Raw genomic sequence first — 15,105 nt, forward strand, 5'->3', positions numbered from 1 at the left:
CAACAATTTTCGTGGTTTTTTCTTTCAGTGTTCTATTTGCCTGAATTATTCTAAGTATGATATCAATAGACATAATTTTATATATGAAATGCAATTGTAGCTATTATTTTTGTAATTACAATTCGTAGCTATATTTTATCTGTTTCGCGTGTATTCAAATACATAGTTTCAAAATACAATTAGCCAAATACATATGTATATAGGTCAGTCAAATACTCTAGTTTGCCCAGAAAAATATATCTACGCCTGATAGCTATGAGCTGTAAATACAAATTCCTTATAGCTAAGCTCCGTAATAAAATTAAAGTATAGTATACTTAAATACTTCTTATATGGTAGCTACACTATGTAAGAATTTTTTAAATTTAATGAAAAATTAATATGTAAATGTTTAAATAACTTTTCACAAAATAGGTGGTGAACGCGGCCAATTTCACTAGTTTTTTAATGCTTCCTCTGTCCCAATTTATGTGGCGCACTTTTCTTTTTTAGTCTGTCCAAAAAAGAATGTCACTTTTTTATATTTAGAAACAATTTAAGTTTATGATACTCCCTCCGTCCCATAATAACTGTCATTTTAGACAAAAAATTAGTCCCATAATAAATGCCACCTTAGGAAACGAAGACATAAATTGACTTATTTTTTCCAACTCTATCCTTAGATAAAAACTGACAAGTTAAAGTAACATCTAAATGATGATTGAACAAGCCACATAGTAACTTAGTATTGTTGGATTCCCAATATCAAAAGAATTACTACTTGTGTATCCTCTAATCAAGAGGAAAAAGAAATTTATTTTAATTATATAGGGGTAATTTAATAAACTTCATACTGCATTATTGATTTGCATGTTTTTTTACTAAGGTGACACTTATTATGAGACGAAACGAGTATCATTTATAACCAAACAAATATCTAAAACTTATTTTGGATCACAAATTTCGATTTTTTTTTTTTTTGGGAAAGAACACCAATGCCCATTAGACACAAAATAATTACGCTTTCATGCCCCCTTTACTTTCATACCCCCAAAATTATTTATCCTTGCTACCCATTGTAGCTTTTATAGGTAATTGTCTCTTTTTTCTTCTTTTCTTCTTTTATTTTTTGAGAAAATTACACTGTATGTTAAATGAGATAACAATGCTATCAAAATTAACCTATTTTTTAATTCTTACAAAAAATGACCCAAACTTTTCTCTCTCTCACTCTCTGTACCTTCTTATATGTTTGTATATATTGGTATAAGTGTATGTATATGTTCTTATATTTTGGGCTATTTTTTATAATGTAAGTTTTGGGCTGTTTTTTTGCAATGTAAGTGACTCACTTATATATTTCTGAAATTTTCCCTTATTTTTTCTCCATTTATCTTTTTCCCAATCATACTATGTTTTTTTTTTAAAAAAAATTTGTGTTTAATCAAATGATGTCACATAAATTATGACGGAGGGAGTAATATTGAGATTGGTATATAACCCAAATGGGACCGACCCACCAACCAAACTCAAACAACACAGAATGTGGAAGGATCCGAAAACATGTGGAAAGAAGGAAGAGTAGTAGTAGTTTTATATTAATTGAGTGAACGGACGGTGTTGATAGGGGAAAAAGGAAAAGAGAGCTTCATCTGAGTCGTCTCCCTTTCTCCACTCTTCTCCAACGTCCGATCTTCTTCTCCTTCAATCCCTTCTTCTCGCGCCTAATTTTACATATCCCCAGGTTCATTTCAAAATAAAAAATAATCCCCCCCTTTCTCTCTCTATCTCTTTCTCTCTCTCTCTACAATGGCAAAAATTAGGGTTTTCTTTGTTGGTTTCTGAATTACTATGAATCACGAATTAGTTTCTTGTCCTTTGATTTCTGCTACTATATGTTGTTTCTTGTACTTGGATTATCCTTTTAATTTGTGTTAGTCATGAATCATGCCTTTTACAGTTTTTTTTTTTTTTTTTTTTTTTGGGTTTATGAATTATGAATCATGTCATCGTACTAATACTCTTGTAGAAGGCTAGAAGTAGGATTAGTATTATTTTCTTTTCTTGTAGAATGAACATTATATCTGTCATTTTTTTTTTTTTATAAAAATTTTAGTATTCTTGTATTCTTCTGCTTTAGTTTTCTTGCTATCGTGATGTTGTTTCTGCTTTACTTGAGCCACTCTACCCCCGCGAGGTAGGTGTAAGGTCTGCGTGCACTCTACCCTCCCCAGACGTATGATGTTGTCGTTGTTCTTTGTTGTCCTTGGATTTCTGCTACTATATGTTGTTTCTTGTAATTCGAGTATCTAGTACTGCCCCTTTTTTCTCAATCCTTTCCATTCCAGCCCATTTTCAAAAAAAAAATCTCCCCCCCCCCCCCCCCCACCTTTCTTTCTGTCTATACAATGGAAGAGTTAGGTTTTTTTTTTTTTTTTTTTTTTTGGGAAAAGGTAAAAAATACGGGGGTATATTTAAAAACTTTAATGACGGTAGGGGTATTTTTGACCCAAATTTGTAATGGAGGATATTTTTAGCCCTTTTCCCAAAGTAGAAGGGCATTTTTGACCCTTTTCCCTTTTTTTCCTTTCTTCTAACTCATGTGTTTTTTATGCTTTTGTTTTGTTTAAGGTATGGCAGATGGACAAGGTTCATCTAGGTCGCCTCCGAGTCCTAATGGAGGTGGTAGTCACGAGAGCGGTGGGGACCAGAGCCCTAGGTCTAACGTACGTGAACAGGACAGGTTTCTACCTATCGCTAATATTAGTCGAATCATGAAGAAGGCTTTACCTGCTAATGGAAAAATTGCTAAGGATGCTAAGGAGACTGTTCAGGAATGTGTTTCTGAGTTCATTAGCTTCATCACCAGCGAGTACGTTTTCTCAATCCCCTGTTCAGGCTTTATGTGTTTTGATTGTTTTATTAAGATCCATTTTCCGCTCCTGGCGACTATTGGATTGCAAGGATCCAATGAATTCGAAAGAATTGAATAGGTTAATCGCTGAAGACAAGAATGAGTGAATCTAGTTTTGAGAACCTGCCTTACTGACTTTATCTTTAAGAGTGCATCTTTTGATTGTTAGTGAACATGATTGCTTTTTTGAACTATTTTGATTAGTATTGTCCTGTTACAAAAGACTCCATCTTGGTGTAGTGTATGTTAAGTTTGGTGTCTGTATATGCTATAGACTGTAGATGATGTTCACTATTGTTGTATTCCTTTTTTTTTTTTTTTGGTTTTCTTTGGGAGAAATTTATATTTTCAGTGCGACACAGTTGATTTCCTTGACAATATTGCTTGTTTCCTTATGGAACTGTAGGGCAAGTGACAAGTGCCAGAGAGAGAAAAGAAAGACTATTAATGGTGATGATTTGCTATGGGCAATGGCAACTCTTGGGTTTGAAGATTATATTGACCCACTCAAGGTGTATCTTGCTCGGTACAGAGAGGTAATGATCACTACGTTTCTGATTCAGCTTTTCCCTGTGACCTTTCTTGATGGAGTATAAATTGATGGATTTTTCTTTTTGTGGTTGGTGGGATACCTGTTGGGATGAATGGATTGTTGCAGATGGAGGTAATTGAATGTCTATCATAATGTCTTTATAGTCATTTCCATTTCTTTTCTTTCTTTTCTTTTCTTTTGCTGTGGGAGCAACTGATTCATTTTTTAGGGTGACACAAAGGGATCGGCAAAGGCTGCTGATGGCTCTACTAAGAGAGATGGGATGCAACCTGGTCCTAATTCACAGGTACTCTTTCGCATTCTCTTTTGTCTTGTTCGGCGTCTCAAATTGCTTAAGGGAATTTTTAGTACAATGTCCATTAATTTGCTACTCCATCATGTTGTTACAGCTTGGACATCAAGGTTCATTCTCCCAAGGAATGAATTACGGGAACTCTCAGGTAACTTTTTCTGTGTATTCATGAAGTTTAATTGCTGCAGTCATTTTTCAGAGTGCTTCACTATGCATCGAAGTCTCAATCTTCACCTGTTATATGGGGAAGTATTGTTTGTCTTAACCACAAAAGTGGTGGATTGACCATGATTCAAAATCCCAGTAGAGCGAGAAATGCTAGGGAATTTCTTTTGATCAATCTAAGTCTTGTTAGGCAAGGTTAACCGGTATGCGTGCTTGTTGGAGGTATTAGTATTCGGTAGATTAGTCAGTCCAGACACCACTGTTAGGGGGGAAATAGCATGTAAAAGTTGAAAATGAGAAGAGTGTTTTAAATATTTTTTCAACTTATCAAGTTCTCCCCGAAAGGTAGAGGTAAGGTCTGCGTACATCTTACCCTCCCCAGACCCCACTTGTGGGATTACAGCGGGTATGATGTTGTTGTTGTTGTTGTATCAAGTTCTTTCCAATCATAAGAAAATTGACCATTTAGTGACTGTTGCAGCGGAATATTAGTGACAAATGCTATTACTGATTGGCTGATTGCTATTTGTGAAAAAAATGTTAAGACGATGAGTGTTATTTCTTAGTTCAAATCCAAGAAGTCCGTGCTTTGAATATTATAATCATCCAATGACTGATAAAATTATATAAGGGATAGTAGGTGATGTTTGTGTATCTTTTCTTATAAGACTTGGGGCCTTTATGTGATTTCACAACTTCAAAAGATGCCTAGAATTTTTCCAAACTGCAAAAGATATTACCATAATTTATTCATTATGGCGTAGGGAAAAAAAAGTAGCTTCTTGAAGAGTAAATACTAAAAAGAAAAAGCAAAATGAGGCAAATACTTAGATGATACTCCCTCTGGATCAAAAAGAGTGTCCACTTAGCATTTTTTTTCTTGGGTCAAAAAGAGTGTCCACTTATCAAATCAAGAAAGAATTAATCTTATTTTTTCAGATTTGCCCCTATTAAGTGCTATGTGATCAAATCCCAATACCTATTTAATTAGGGGCATAGTCAAATTACCTATTTTTTTTCTAGGAGTTAGTATTTTCTTAAGGGGTGTGCAAATGGCTAAGTGGACACTCTTTTTGTTCCGGAGGGAGTATAAAAGAAGGGCAATATGGATAGCCTTTTTGCGCACATAGGTTCTGACTTCTTCCTATTAACACCAGTGGAAGTAACTAGTTCGGAGTTGATCTCATTTTTTCTTCCAGCTTTATGGTGATCATGCATATTGCTCAAAGGGCTTCTTCTTTCTTATGTGATGTCAGAATTTGCTCGATAGGTATAGGAGTGATGGAATGTGCGACTGTTGTTTTGAAGTGTCAAGTCAGTTGTAGAACTTGAGTGGGAACGGTATACAGTTTTATTGGATACTTCTGCCAAGTATATGTCATGACTTGAAGACATTATGCTACACGTGGGTATTGGTGGCTACCAGATAGTTAAAAACTTGAAAACATTGTTCACATGTCGCTTGAGTTTGAAAAAAAGATTATCGGGGATTAAGCACTTGATCCAATTCATAGATAATGGTTATCTGAACTGGGAGGGGAATGTTGCTTGTTACTCCCTTGGTTTTGTTTATATGAAGGTGCTTGACTAGGCACAAGGTGTCATGTGCACCTGCCCTTCTTCATGGGCATCACAATATAAAATGTACCAAGGGGAGTAGAAGCTTGCTGGTATAGAAGCTTGTCAGTCTCTCCTTGATCCACCCTCATCAACATGCCCTCCGTCACGGGCATCACAATATAAAATGTACCAAGGGGAGTAGTTCTCAATTCTTTGCATGTATAGGTGCTGGAATTGTCATATTTTTTAATTGTGCCAGTTGACATGGATTTCGCCTACTTCTGCCTTTGTTTTCTTCTTTTTCTACTATCCTTTTTTCTATTATGTGTTAGTCTGGGGTAGTGGGTTGAGGCCTACTATGACTTGCTCTGTTACAGGGAGAAGTGGAAATGGCTCATTAACTTGCTTCTTCTGTGGTATGATTGCCTGATAACTTTGGTAGCTAGATGAATTAGTACATACAAGGAAATTTCAGCCAAAATTTTTTAGGATAGTCAAGCTTGATATATTCTCTCAGGGTCCTGCCCCTTCTTTGAACACTAAGCCTGTTGCTTAATGAGTAAATTCTACCTATTGCTTGTGTCTAGCTGTGGTCGACCATCTCAGCTTGTAAGACATACATATGTTAAGATGACAATATAAGTAGTGGGGTTTTAGATGTTACCTTCTCAAAAAAAAAAAAAAATATAAGTAGTGGGTTTAATCCAGAAATTTGCGCTGGCTTATGTTTGAAGGCAATTTAATAGTAATCTTAACTGATATATTCATTCTTCAGATTCCACGTGAAGTCTTTATCTCAACATGATATTTATTTCTCGCTTGAATTGCCTTTTGCAGGGTCAGCATATGATGGTCCCGATGCAAGGGACAGACTAGCCCGGTTGTCTTTGCTCCGTTTGAGATGGTTGGACTTAAAGCATATTCTATATATAGATCCTCCGTTGTAAGCTCTGTATCATGGTCGATTTATTTTAGTGCTCTCCAGTCAGGGCCATGTCATATTTAAGTTTGTAAATTTAGGAGATGTTCAATATAGACCTGATTGTTTGTAGTAATAAGGAGAACCATTACCTAGTATTTCATTTTTACCTCATGTCAATTGCAGGATGTTGATCCGTTTTGGATGTTAAATATTGCCTTTTTATTTTTCTTCTAGACTCTATTGGTAATTATAAGGCCGTATTTAAGAAAAGATGATTTCTGGAATATGCTATTCTTCACTAATCTGCTTTTTTGGTAAATGTTGATATGATGATTGAGGCTGAAGTCTGTTGGCCTTTGGCCAGTTCTGTTCTTGTGAAATGGTTAGTTCCAAGGCAATTTCACAGTTTTAAGTTATTATGCAATTCCATTTATTTTATAAGAAATGGAGGGGTTTGCTATACAAAAGTTATGACATGTTCAAAATAATAAGATCTAAAAGTCGGTCTTTTTCTTAAACTTTATTCTTAGTTGAATTATGCCACAGAGATTAAAATGGAAGAAGCATCTCAGAATTCACTTTCTTTTTTAGCTAGGACTTGTTTGAACAGTTTATAAAATAACGACTCTTTATTTCAATTTATGTTTCTTACTTTTCTTTTTAGTATGTTTAAATGTAAGCCACAAAATTCTAGGCATTTTGGACTTTTGGTACATCATAAACATTAGTTTTAAATCATAAGATTTAAAAGTTTCTCTTACTTTCTTAGACTCTATGATCAATCAAACTATAACATATAAAATACAAGTGGGAGAGTAATATTTTAATTCATCCCGAAAGTTAGTTACATTGACTTTACACTTCAATCCTCACCGGTCCTTTTGGTGCTCAATTGAGTTTGAAATTTTTATTTTTTTTTTATTTTATTTTTAACGTGATAATGTTCGCCCCTATTGGAGAGGTAAAACTAACACCATATCCGGTGTAACCCCACGAGTGGGAGCAATTGGAGACCGATGAAAAATTATCAGGCAAACCAGCAAAGCCATAACTCCCACCAAGAGAAGTAAGAGTTATTTCTTCTTTTTCTCTTAGAGAGGCTAAAATTTCTTTGATTTTACTGTCTAGAAATCAATCTAATCAGGGAAAAAATGTAATAGATAACTACACTAATAATACAAAACTCACCTTTCGATGATCTAGTCATTTTTTGTATGATGTTACAATAAAACAACCTACAGTAGTACAGTAAAACTAAAGAATGCAAGCAAAGTCAAGTCTAAGGCTATAAATTAGTAAACCGACCCGAACCAGAACCTCTCCTCCTCCTTCGACCCTTTTGCATGCGGCAGAATAAGATCAATAGACCTAAAAGTAATAGAGATCAGTTTGTAAGAATGATGAGTGAACAAGATAAATTTTCAAATTCATCTAACAGTCCGTGTACACTAACCTGCGATGGCAAAAATTGCAGGCACTAACCAATGAGTAGCTACAAGCACAGGCATGTCAATCTGCAATCAAGTAAAATGAGACATTCTTATCTTCTGGCTTTTGGACAATATTTTGTTGAAGTTGAAAAAAGAGAGTATGAGCTGAAAAATATTTCAAATATTTGAAAAGTTGTTCCCGTTGGCCATAAATTACTATTTGCAAATATTGAACTTCAGTATTTGAGAAACTAGTGAGGTAGTCACGAAAACCAAGCTAAATTGGCTATTCCGATAAGAAGATGAAGCCTGATCGGGTCAAAATTGAAAGCAATTGAAATATGGAAAAACTTGTTTGAGGAGTATTTCTAACGAAATAATAGTTTCACTCACAAAAAACCAACTTTTTCCTAGTGAACTTCATGTCAAAAAATAAAAGACTTCGTGTAGATATATTTTAAATGTGATTGGACATGATTTGGTTGAAATTTGAAGAAAAAGAGAGCATATTTGAAGTGACATGAATTTCACTTGGCAATTCTTTTTGAAGTTTTATGAGTTGAAACTTGAAATAGAGAAGCTGAAGTCTGAAAAATTCCTAAAGCATATTTTTCTAACTTCCAATTCTCTAATCAAGCTGAAGTTGATATAATGAACCAAATTGATAGGCAAACACTTACTTGAAAAAAATTGAAAAGATTTGCACGGAGAAACACCAATGAATCAAATTTTAGAAACAAATGAGACCAAAAGTTACTTACATCATCTAAAAGAAGCCCCAGTACGCATTTCCAGGAGAGTCGACATCCTTCTGAGTCGTGTTAGATGTTACTGAAACAGGTGTGTCCACTGTAGGATTTAAACCTCTACCCAAGTCAATGACATGATAGCCAGGTAGCTTATGGTTCCTTCCTCTGACCTGTAAATTGTAACCCTTAGTTCCCCATACTTCAAACCTGGAGTCACGCCCGCATAACAACTCCTTTCCAACAACTCTAGAATAAGCAGAGAAATTCACATCCGTTCTACGGGTTGGTAGCTGGTTCTTATCAACATATAACGGTTTCTCCTGTCGACCTGAATCTGAGAAAAGCATAGGATCTTTTATATTCCTTCTTGTAAAATCTAGCATTTTCTTCAAAAGTCCATAACAATTGGTAACCATATGGCTGCTGTCCAAGCAGTTAGAGTCCCCGTATACTGCTATTCGACCCCCGCCAACCTCCAAAATACCAAGAATAGGTGTATCTGTCTGCATTATCAAACTAAATAGCAAGTCAGATTGGCAGCTCAACCATCACAGTATCATTAGCATAATTGTGCTCATTGGAGTAAAATGGACTCTCTTAGAGGATGTGATAGCAAAAAATTATTAGTCAAAGACACTGGACAAGTGAAGAACATTCCTTACTAACACCATCTCCCCTTTCACAATCCCATAAAACAGCTATATCTACACACATTTTTTGTTTTCCGCGAAACTCCATCTTCATTTTTAAGCGGAGGATATATAGATAAATATGTAGAAAGGCAACTTTCTGGGGTGTCATTTTGTAGTTAAGTGGAATGGTTATTATCATAGCAATTACTCCCTCCGTGCAAGATTATGTGACATAGTTTGAATTTGCACGGACTTTAAGAAGGAAATGAAGACTTTTCAAACTTGTGGTTATAAACATGTCATAGCATTTATGTGGCTATAATTTTTTTGAAACTTATCGCCTTAAACATGTCATAACATTTGTGTGGTTATAAAAGTATCTCATGAGGGGTGTATGTATGTATATATATATATATATATATATATATATATAGAGGCGGATCCAGGATTTGGAGGTTCCGGGTGCCACGGTGCTTTGAATCCAAATAGAATAAGCATTTGGTTTGTTTGATGATCTTGGGTTTAAGATCGGGTTATTCATCTTTTCGATTTATACTCGATAAACTGTGAGAACGAAAAAAAATACTCCAACTTGGCGTAACGAGGGCTTTTGTTACGATGGGAGAGAGAAAACTTTGGAATAGGAAACTTATGATAATTTAATTTTTCATATTTAAACAAATAATTAACAAGAGAACGAATAAGTCAAGAATTAATAAATAAAGATAGTCAACAACAATAATATAATTAATAATTAAAACAAGTTAAGAGGAATTAAGGAAAAGAAAAGAAAAAGAAAGAGAATGGAAAGTTAAGGATTCTATTTATATTTTGAAACCATGAGATTTCCTTTTCCTCATAATCTAAGTCCTAAACCATACGAGCTTTCTACGAATCAAGCATATAAAATTAATAAGTGATATTCAAATAAATACTTCAATTTAAAATTACAACTTAAGCAAAAAAAAGTTGAAGGCATCACTTATACCCATTACTGTTTATTTGATCCAGCAAGCCAAAAAATTATTAAACTGCTGCCAGTGGGGTTCGAACCCTCATCGTGGGGAGGGTATCTTTCACCTTTTGCCACTGGCACCACAGCATCATTTGTTACTGGGGGTGGCAAGTTGCTTATTAATAGTATTTCATATATATAAATACATGTATACATACAGTTTCCGCCGAAGCTTGCGGGTGGCGTGGCACTCCCTCGGACCTTAGTAGATCCGCCCCCGTATATATAAAAGGGGAAGAATAAAGTGAATTGTTTCTAACTTTAGAAGTGTGTCATTCTTTTTGGAAAGGACTAAAAAGGAAAGTATGTCACATAAATCATAACGGAGGGAGTAGTTGATTAGGAGAACTGCTATCTCACTATAGATATACTCTTCCCTGTATCATTAGAGAGAGATAACAGACTCCACCTGATTAGAACACAATATCTCCAATTTTTTACAAGTTCTAGAGCTTCATGGAGATGCTCGGTATTCTGGAATAAGCTAAAAGAGAAAAGCTCAAAAGTCATCTATCTTCTCTTATGAACAGCCTTCAACTCACCTTGGCCATGCCAGATAAAAGGATATTTTGAGTGGCCCCACTCTCTGAGCTATCCATGAAGGGGAAGCTGTGCAAGTATCCACCTCTTGGAAATTTCAGAATGTCAGTCCCAGATGCATACCGACTCTGTTCACCATTGAGGACAAAATCACCATTCAGAATTTTATTCCCAAATGCAATCCCAAAGGAAGCTAAAAGATCATTTAAGGCAGGAACGTTGGAACCTCCCGTAACTAGGGTCCACCAGATACGCGTATTATCATCAAAGAACCTCATCTTTACCATTGTGTCTACATAGTACCAGTCAGCAAATACAACTACACTTAGACCTGAATTAATGACATCATCTCTCAATTTTTTAATCTCTTCAGGAAAGTACTCATCCTCAAGATCCACCAGAAGAAGTGTACCATACTGGCGAGCATCGAAGCATGTAAGAGGAGAGCCAAGAGTTTCAATATAGCCCCCGTTTGGCCATAAGAAAATTCACTCTAGTCCGGAAATGTTTTCACTTTTTTCCGAAATCAGCGTTTGGCCATGAGAATTCCGACTAAACAGTTATATTCCGGAATACCAAAAACTCAAAAAACTTGTTTTTAATTTTTTTTTACTTTTTTTTACTTTTTTATAACTACATTTCACTAAAAACTACAATTTTAAAAAATTATGGCAAGCACAACTCTAATCTCCAAAATTTCAAAAAAAAAGTTTTTTTTTTTTTTTTTTTTTTTTTTTGATATCTATGGACAAATGGGGCCATAGTATTCAGCATCTCTTAGTGTGTCGAACATTACGTGGAAATTTGTGTTCAGATGATCCCCATGCCAGTCAAGATTGTCATTCCGAACATCTAACGAGTCCCTAGGAATATAACATTTTTTTGCGCGGATTGCCCTTCTTTTGGGTGGTCTTTAAATTTTGCCCCTTATAGTTGTAGTCTTTAAATTATGCCCCTCATATTGCTGATCTTTAATTTTTGTCCTTCGCGTTGCAACCCTGAGCGTTCACGCATAAATCATGAGGTTAAGGTTCGAACCCCCATTTCAAGCATAAATTAAAAAAAAAAAAAACACAAGGCAAGGTTTGGGTCGCGTGTATGCCGAACCCGACATACACTTGTTAAGGAATTAGAAAAGTTATCTTGGACTGACATACTCATGCCTTTATAGGCAGACTTGGCATAAGTATGCGGTCCAATAACTTTAGTAATTCTTTAACAAATTTATGCGGGTCCAGCATACTTATAGCAAATTAATGGACAAACTTTTAGTTAAGTTTTAACTAAAAGTCTTTTCTGCCATTATGCCTTATGGGGCAGACTTTTAGTTAAGGCACAACTAAAAGTATGCCTCATAAGGCAAAACTTTTCCTTAAGATATAACTAAAAATTTGCCTTATAAAACAAAGTCTATGTCTTAAGGAAAAGTTATGCCTTATAGGGAATACTTTTAGTTATGCCTTAATTAAAAGTCTGTCCCATAAGGCATAACTAGGAAAAGTCTTTTTAGTTAAGGCTTAACTGAAGGTTTGCCTATTAAAAGTTTGCCCATAAGTATCTTGGGACCCTAAGATACTTATGAAGAATTCTCAAAGTATGGACCGCATACTTATGCCAAGTCCGCCCATAAGGCATAAGTATGCCGGTCCCGCATAACTTTGGTAATTCCACAATGTGTATGTCGGTGGGGAAATTAGCGAAATTTAAACTCGCTTGCGTATTTTTTTTTTAAATTTTTGTCTGAGTGGGAGTTCGAACCTGGAACCCATGGGTTTTAGCCGAAGGGCAAAATTTAAAGATTTCAAATATGAGGGGCAAAATTTAAAAAACACCCCAAAAGAAGGGCAATTCGCGGAATATAACCCCTGGGAATAGGGGTGTCAAATTTGGCCAAAAAGGCGATGGCCCGCTCAATCCGCCCAAAATTTTATGGGTTGGGCTTAAGATATTTTCATATTAAGCTGATTTTAGCCCAATCCAACATAGATCTCCAACTTAGCCCAATATTAGCCCTTTTGTAAGATTTACTTAAGGTAAAATTACTCAAATGACTACCTTATGGTAGTTTCCTATCATTTGTAGCTACCCTTTTAAATATTACCATTTGTAGCTATGTTTTCTCAAATTAAAGTATTTTTTCGAATGTATTTGATACTTGTAAATTCATAGAAACACAGTAAAAAAGAAAAGATATCCCTTGATTTTAGGCCATAACGGTGGGATCATTTAATTAGTTATAAGTTGGTATTTTTACCATACTCTTCCACAAATTCAGATTTTAGATTTCTTTTCCATAACCGTTTTCTATTCCTTCATCCAATCTTCAACATTCAAACGTAAAAAATCAAAAATTTAAAATTTGAAAACATTTAACAGCCAATGTATTTGAAGTTTTCAATATTAATTTAGGTTTTTATTTACCCATGTATTTGATAGCATAACTAATGTATTTGAAGTTTCCAATCAAACTTCATGTATTTTATATTAAATATCATGTATTTGTGTGAGTAACAATTTGCATCACCCATGTATTTAGTGGTATTTGAAGTTTTCAATATTGATTTCGTTTTTTATTTACCCATGTATTTGATAGCATAACTAATGTATTTGAAGTTTCCAATCAAACCCATGTATTTTATATTAAATCTCATGTATTTGTGTGAGTAACAATTTGCATCACCCATGTATTTGATGTGATTAATTTGAACAAAATACATAAATATATAGAAAACTTACCATGTATTTGCGTTACCCGTGTATTTGAAACTAGATGAACTGATGGAATTAATTTGAACAAAATACACAAATATATAGAAAAACTTACAAAAATACACCACCAAACACAACAATTGGTAGTTATATCATAGAACATACACAAATACATATATTTTTCGTCTTCTCAAAACCTAAAAAACTTCTCTCTCCTTCTTCTCGTGTGTGCGCCGCCATAACCACGACCACGACCTGGAGCAAAAACAATCACTTCCACCAAGTTGATGTTGTGGAAGAATAATAACACAAGTAGCGAAAATTTCAAGAAACAAAGGAGATGGGATAAAACATGAGTACTTTAAGGCTTTTTTTTTTTTTTTTTTTTGAAAAAAAAGAAAAGAAAGAATACCACGAATCTTCTTGATTGGTGAGAATGGAAGTGAAATTTTTGCAGAAGGGTGAGGAGAGGAAGAAGACGACTATTTCACTGGGCATTCACAGATTCTTCCCTTTTTAAAAAGGTAAGAATTTATGAAAAAAGGAGAGAAAATGGTAATGTCTATTAAGTGATTAATATTGTTACCATTAAAAGGGGATATGGGATTGGGGGTGCTAATTCTTAGGTGTGTTTGTGAAATGGTAATTGAAAGTTACTGTGTAGCTATAGTAGTTAAATTAAAAAAATATTTAGTTATTATTAGTAATTAAAATAAAAGGTAGTTATTACCACTAATTATGTATTAGAAGTAGCTATAACGCGTAAAAATTCCTTTACGTAAATTTGAGTTTATTACTTGAGATTTACTTTATTTTGTTTATGTACACACTTTTCTTGTATTATGTATCTTATAAGTTTGTGGTATGTTTAATATGAAGGGAAATATTTTTCACGAAAATATGTTTAATATGAAGGGAAATATTTTTCACGAAAAATGTTTTTCTCGAAAATATTTACCACGGAAAATATTTTTCTAGAAAATAGACCTTTCAAAAAAATTGGGTCAAGTTGGGCGGGTCATGATCCAACCCATTTTTAGCCCATTTCAGCCCAAGTAACTTTTGGGCCAATGTTAGCCCAACCCATTTATTACCTCAGCCCATTTTGATTGGGTCAATTTCAGCCCAACCCGTCTATTTAACACCCCTAGCGTGCACCTATAGGTAGCGTTGAAGCAAAATGAATTCGAAAAGAGAATCAGTAACAACAAGGGCGTCAATGGTTTTAAAAATACCGACTTAACTGACTGAATCGTACCGTATCGAATCGATTTTTTTTTTAATAGAACCAATTGTTTTTATATAAATTTATAACCGTATAGAATAATTAGGTTGGTTTTTAATTTTATAAAAATAAATTGAAAAAATATCAAACCTTACCGAATAAGTTTATATGTGTAAAACATATTTATATGTTAAATTTAAATAAAATAAAATATTAAAATTTTCCCCTTGGGTTCGGGATGATGAAAACGACTACAAGCCGATAACATAATTAACACCTAAAGTTTCAATTCCAACTTATTCGAATATAAAGCTATTATTGAAATTATTATACTACTACTATTGAAATTAAATTCGTTCTAGCATCTCGAGAAATAACTAGCTTGTAAGCTACAAGGTATTCCAACGACCTTGAACATAA

At 34.4% G+C, this 15,105-nt stretch overlaps 2 protein-coding genes across 2 annotated transcripts; one reads left to right on the forward strand and one right to left on the reverse strand.

The window, feature by feature from the left end:
- Positions 1-1,568: 1,568 nt before the first annotated feature.
- LOC132057243 (nuclear transcription factor Y subunit B-10-like) lies at positions 1,569-6,618 on the forward strand. Its single transcript, XM_059449747.1, has 5 exons — positions 1,569-1,723; positions 2,611-2,851; positions 3,300-3,732; positions 3,836-3,886; positions 6,301-6,618. The coding sequence occupies exons 2-3, from the start codon at positions 2,613-2,615 to the stop codon at positions 3,487-3,489; spliced, it is 429 nt and encodes a 142-aa protein (XP_059305730.1). The 5' UTR covers positions 1,569-1,723; positions 2,611-2,612; the 3' UTR covers positions 3,490-3,732; positions 3,836-3,886; positions 6,301-6,618.
- Positions 6,619-7,335: 717 nt separating this feature from the next.
- LOC132058514 (subtilisin-like protease SBT6.1) lies at positions 7,336-11,235 on the reverse strand. The gene is made up of 4 exons (XM_059450992.1): positions 10,754-11,235; positions 8,577-9,067; positions 7,839-7,899; positions 7,336-7,753 (listed from the first exon to the last, which is right to left on the reverse strand). Exons 1-2 carry the CDS (start codon positions 11,036-11,038, stop codon positions 8,582-8,584), a joined length of 771 nt encoding a protein of 256 aa, XP_059306975.1. The 5' UTR covers positions 11,039-11,235; the 3' UTR covers positions 7,336-7,753; positions 7,839-7,899; positions 8,577-8,581.
- Between the last annotated feature and the right edge of the window lie 3,870 nt (positions 11,236-15,105).

The sequence above is a fragment of the Lycium ferocissimum genome, chromosome 5 (assembly GCF_029784015.1).
Source record: "Lycium ferocissimum isolate CSIRO_LF1 chromosome 5, AGI_CSIRO_Lferr_CH_V1, whole genome shotgun sequence".
Lineage (NCBI taxonomy): Eukaryota > Viridiplantae > Streptophyta > Magnoliopsida > Solanales > Solanaceae > Lycium > Lycium ferocissimum.

What these genes read in the sequence shown, in the direction of transcription:
- LOC132057243 (XM_059449747.1), top strand. Translation starts at nt 2,613, where the DNA reads ATGGCAGATGGACAAGGTTCATCTAGGTCGCCTCCGAGTCCTAATGGA. An exon ending in ATTAGCTTCATCACCAGCGA is followed by an intron (nt 2,852 to 3,299) that starts GTACGTTTTCTC and finishes ATGGAACTGTAG; the next exon opens with GGCAAGTGACAAGTGCCAGA.
- LOC132058514 (XM_059450992.1), bottom strand. Translation starts at nt 11,038, where the DNA reads ATGGTAAAGATGAGGTTCTTTGATGATAATACGCGTATCTGGTGGACC. An exon ending in TTTTATCTGGCATGGCCAAG is followed by an intron (nt 9,068 to 10,753) that starts GTGAGTTGAAGG and finishes TTGATAATGCAG; the next exon opens with ACAGATACACCTATTCTTGG.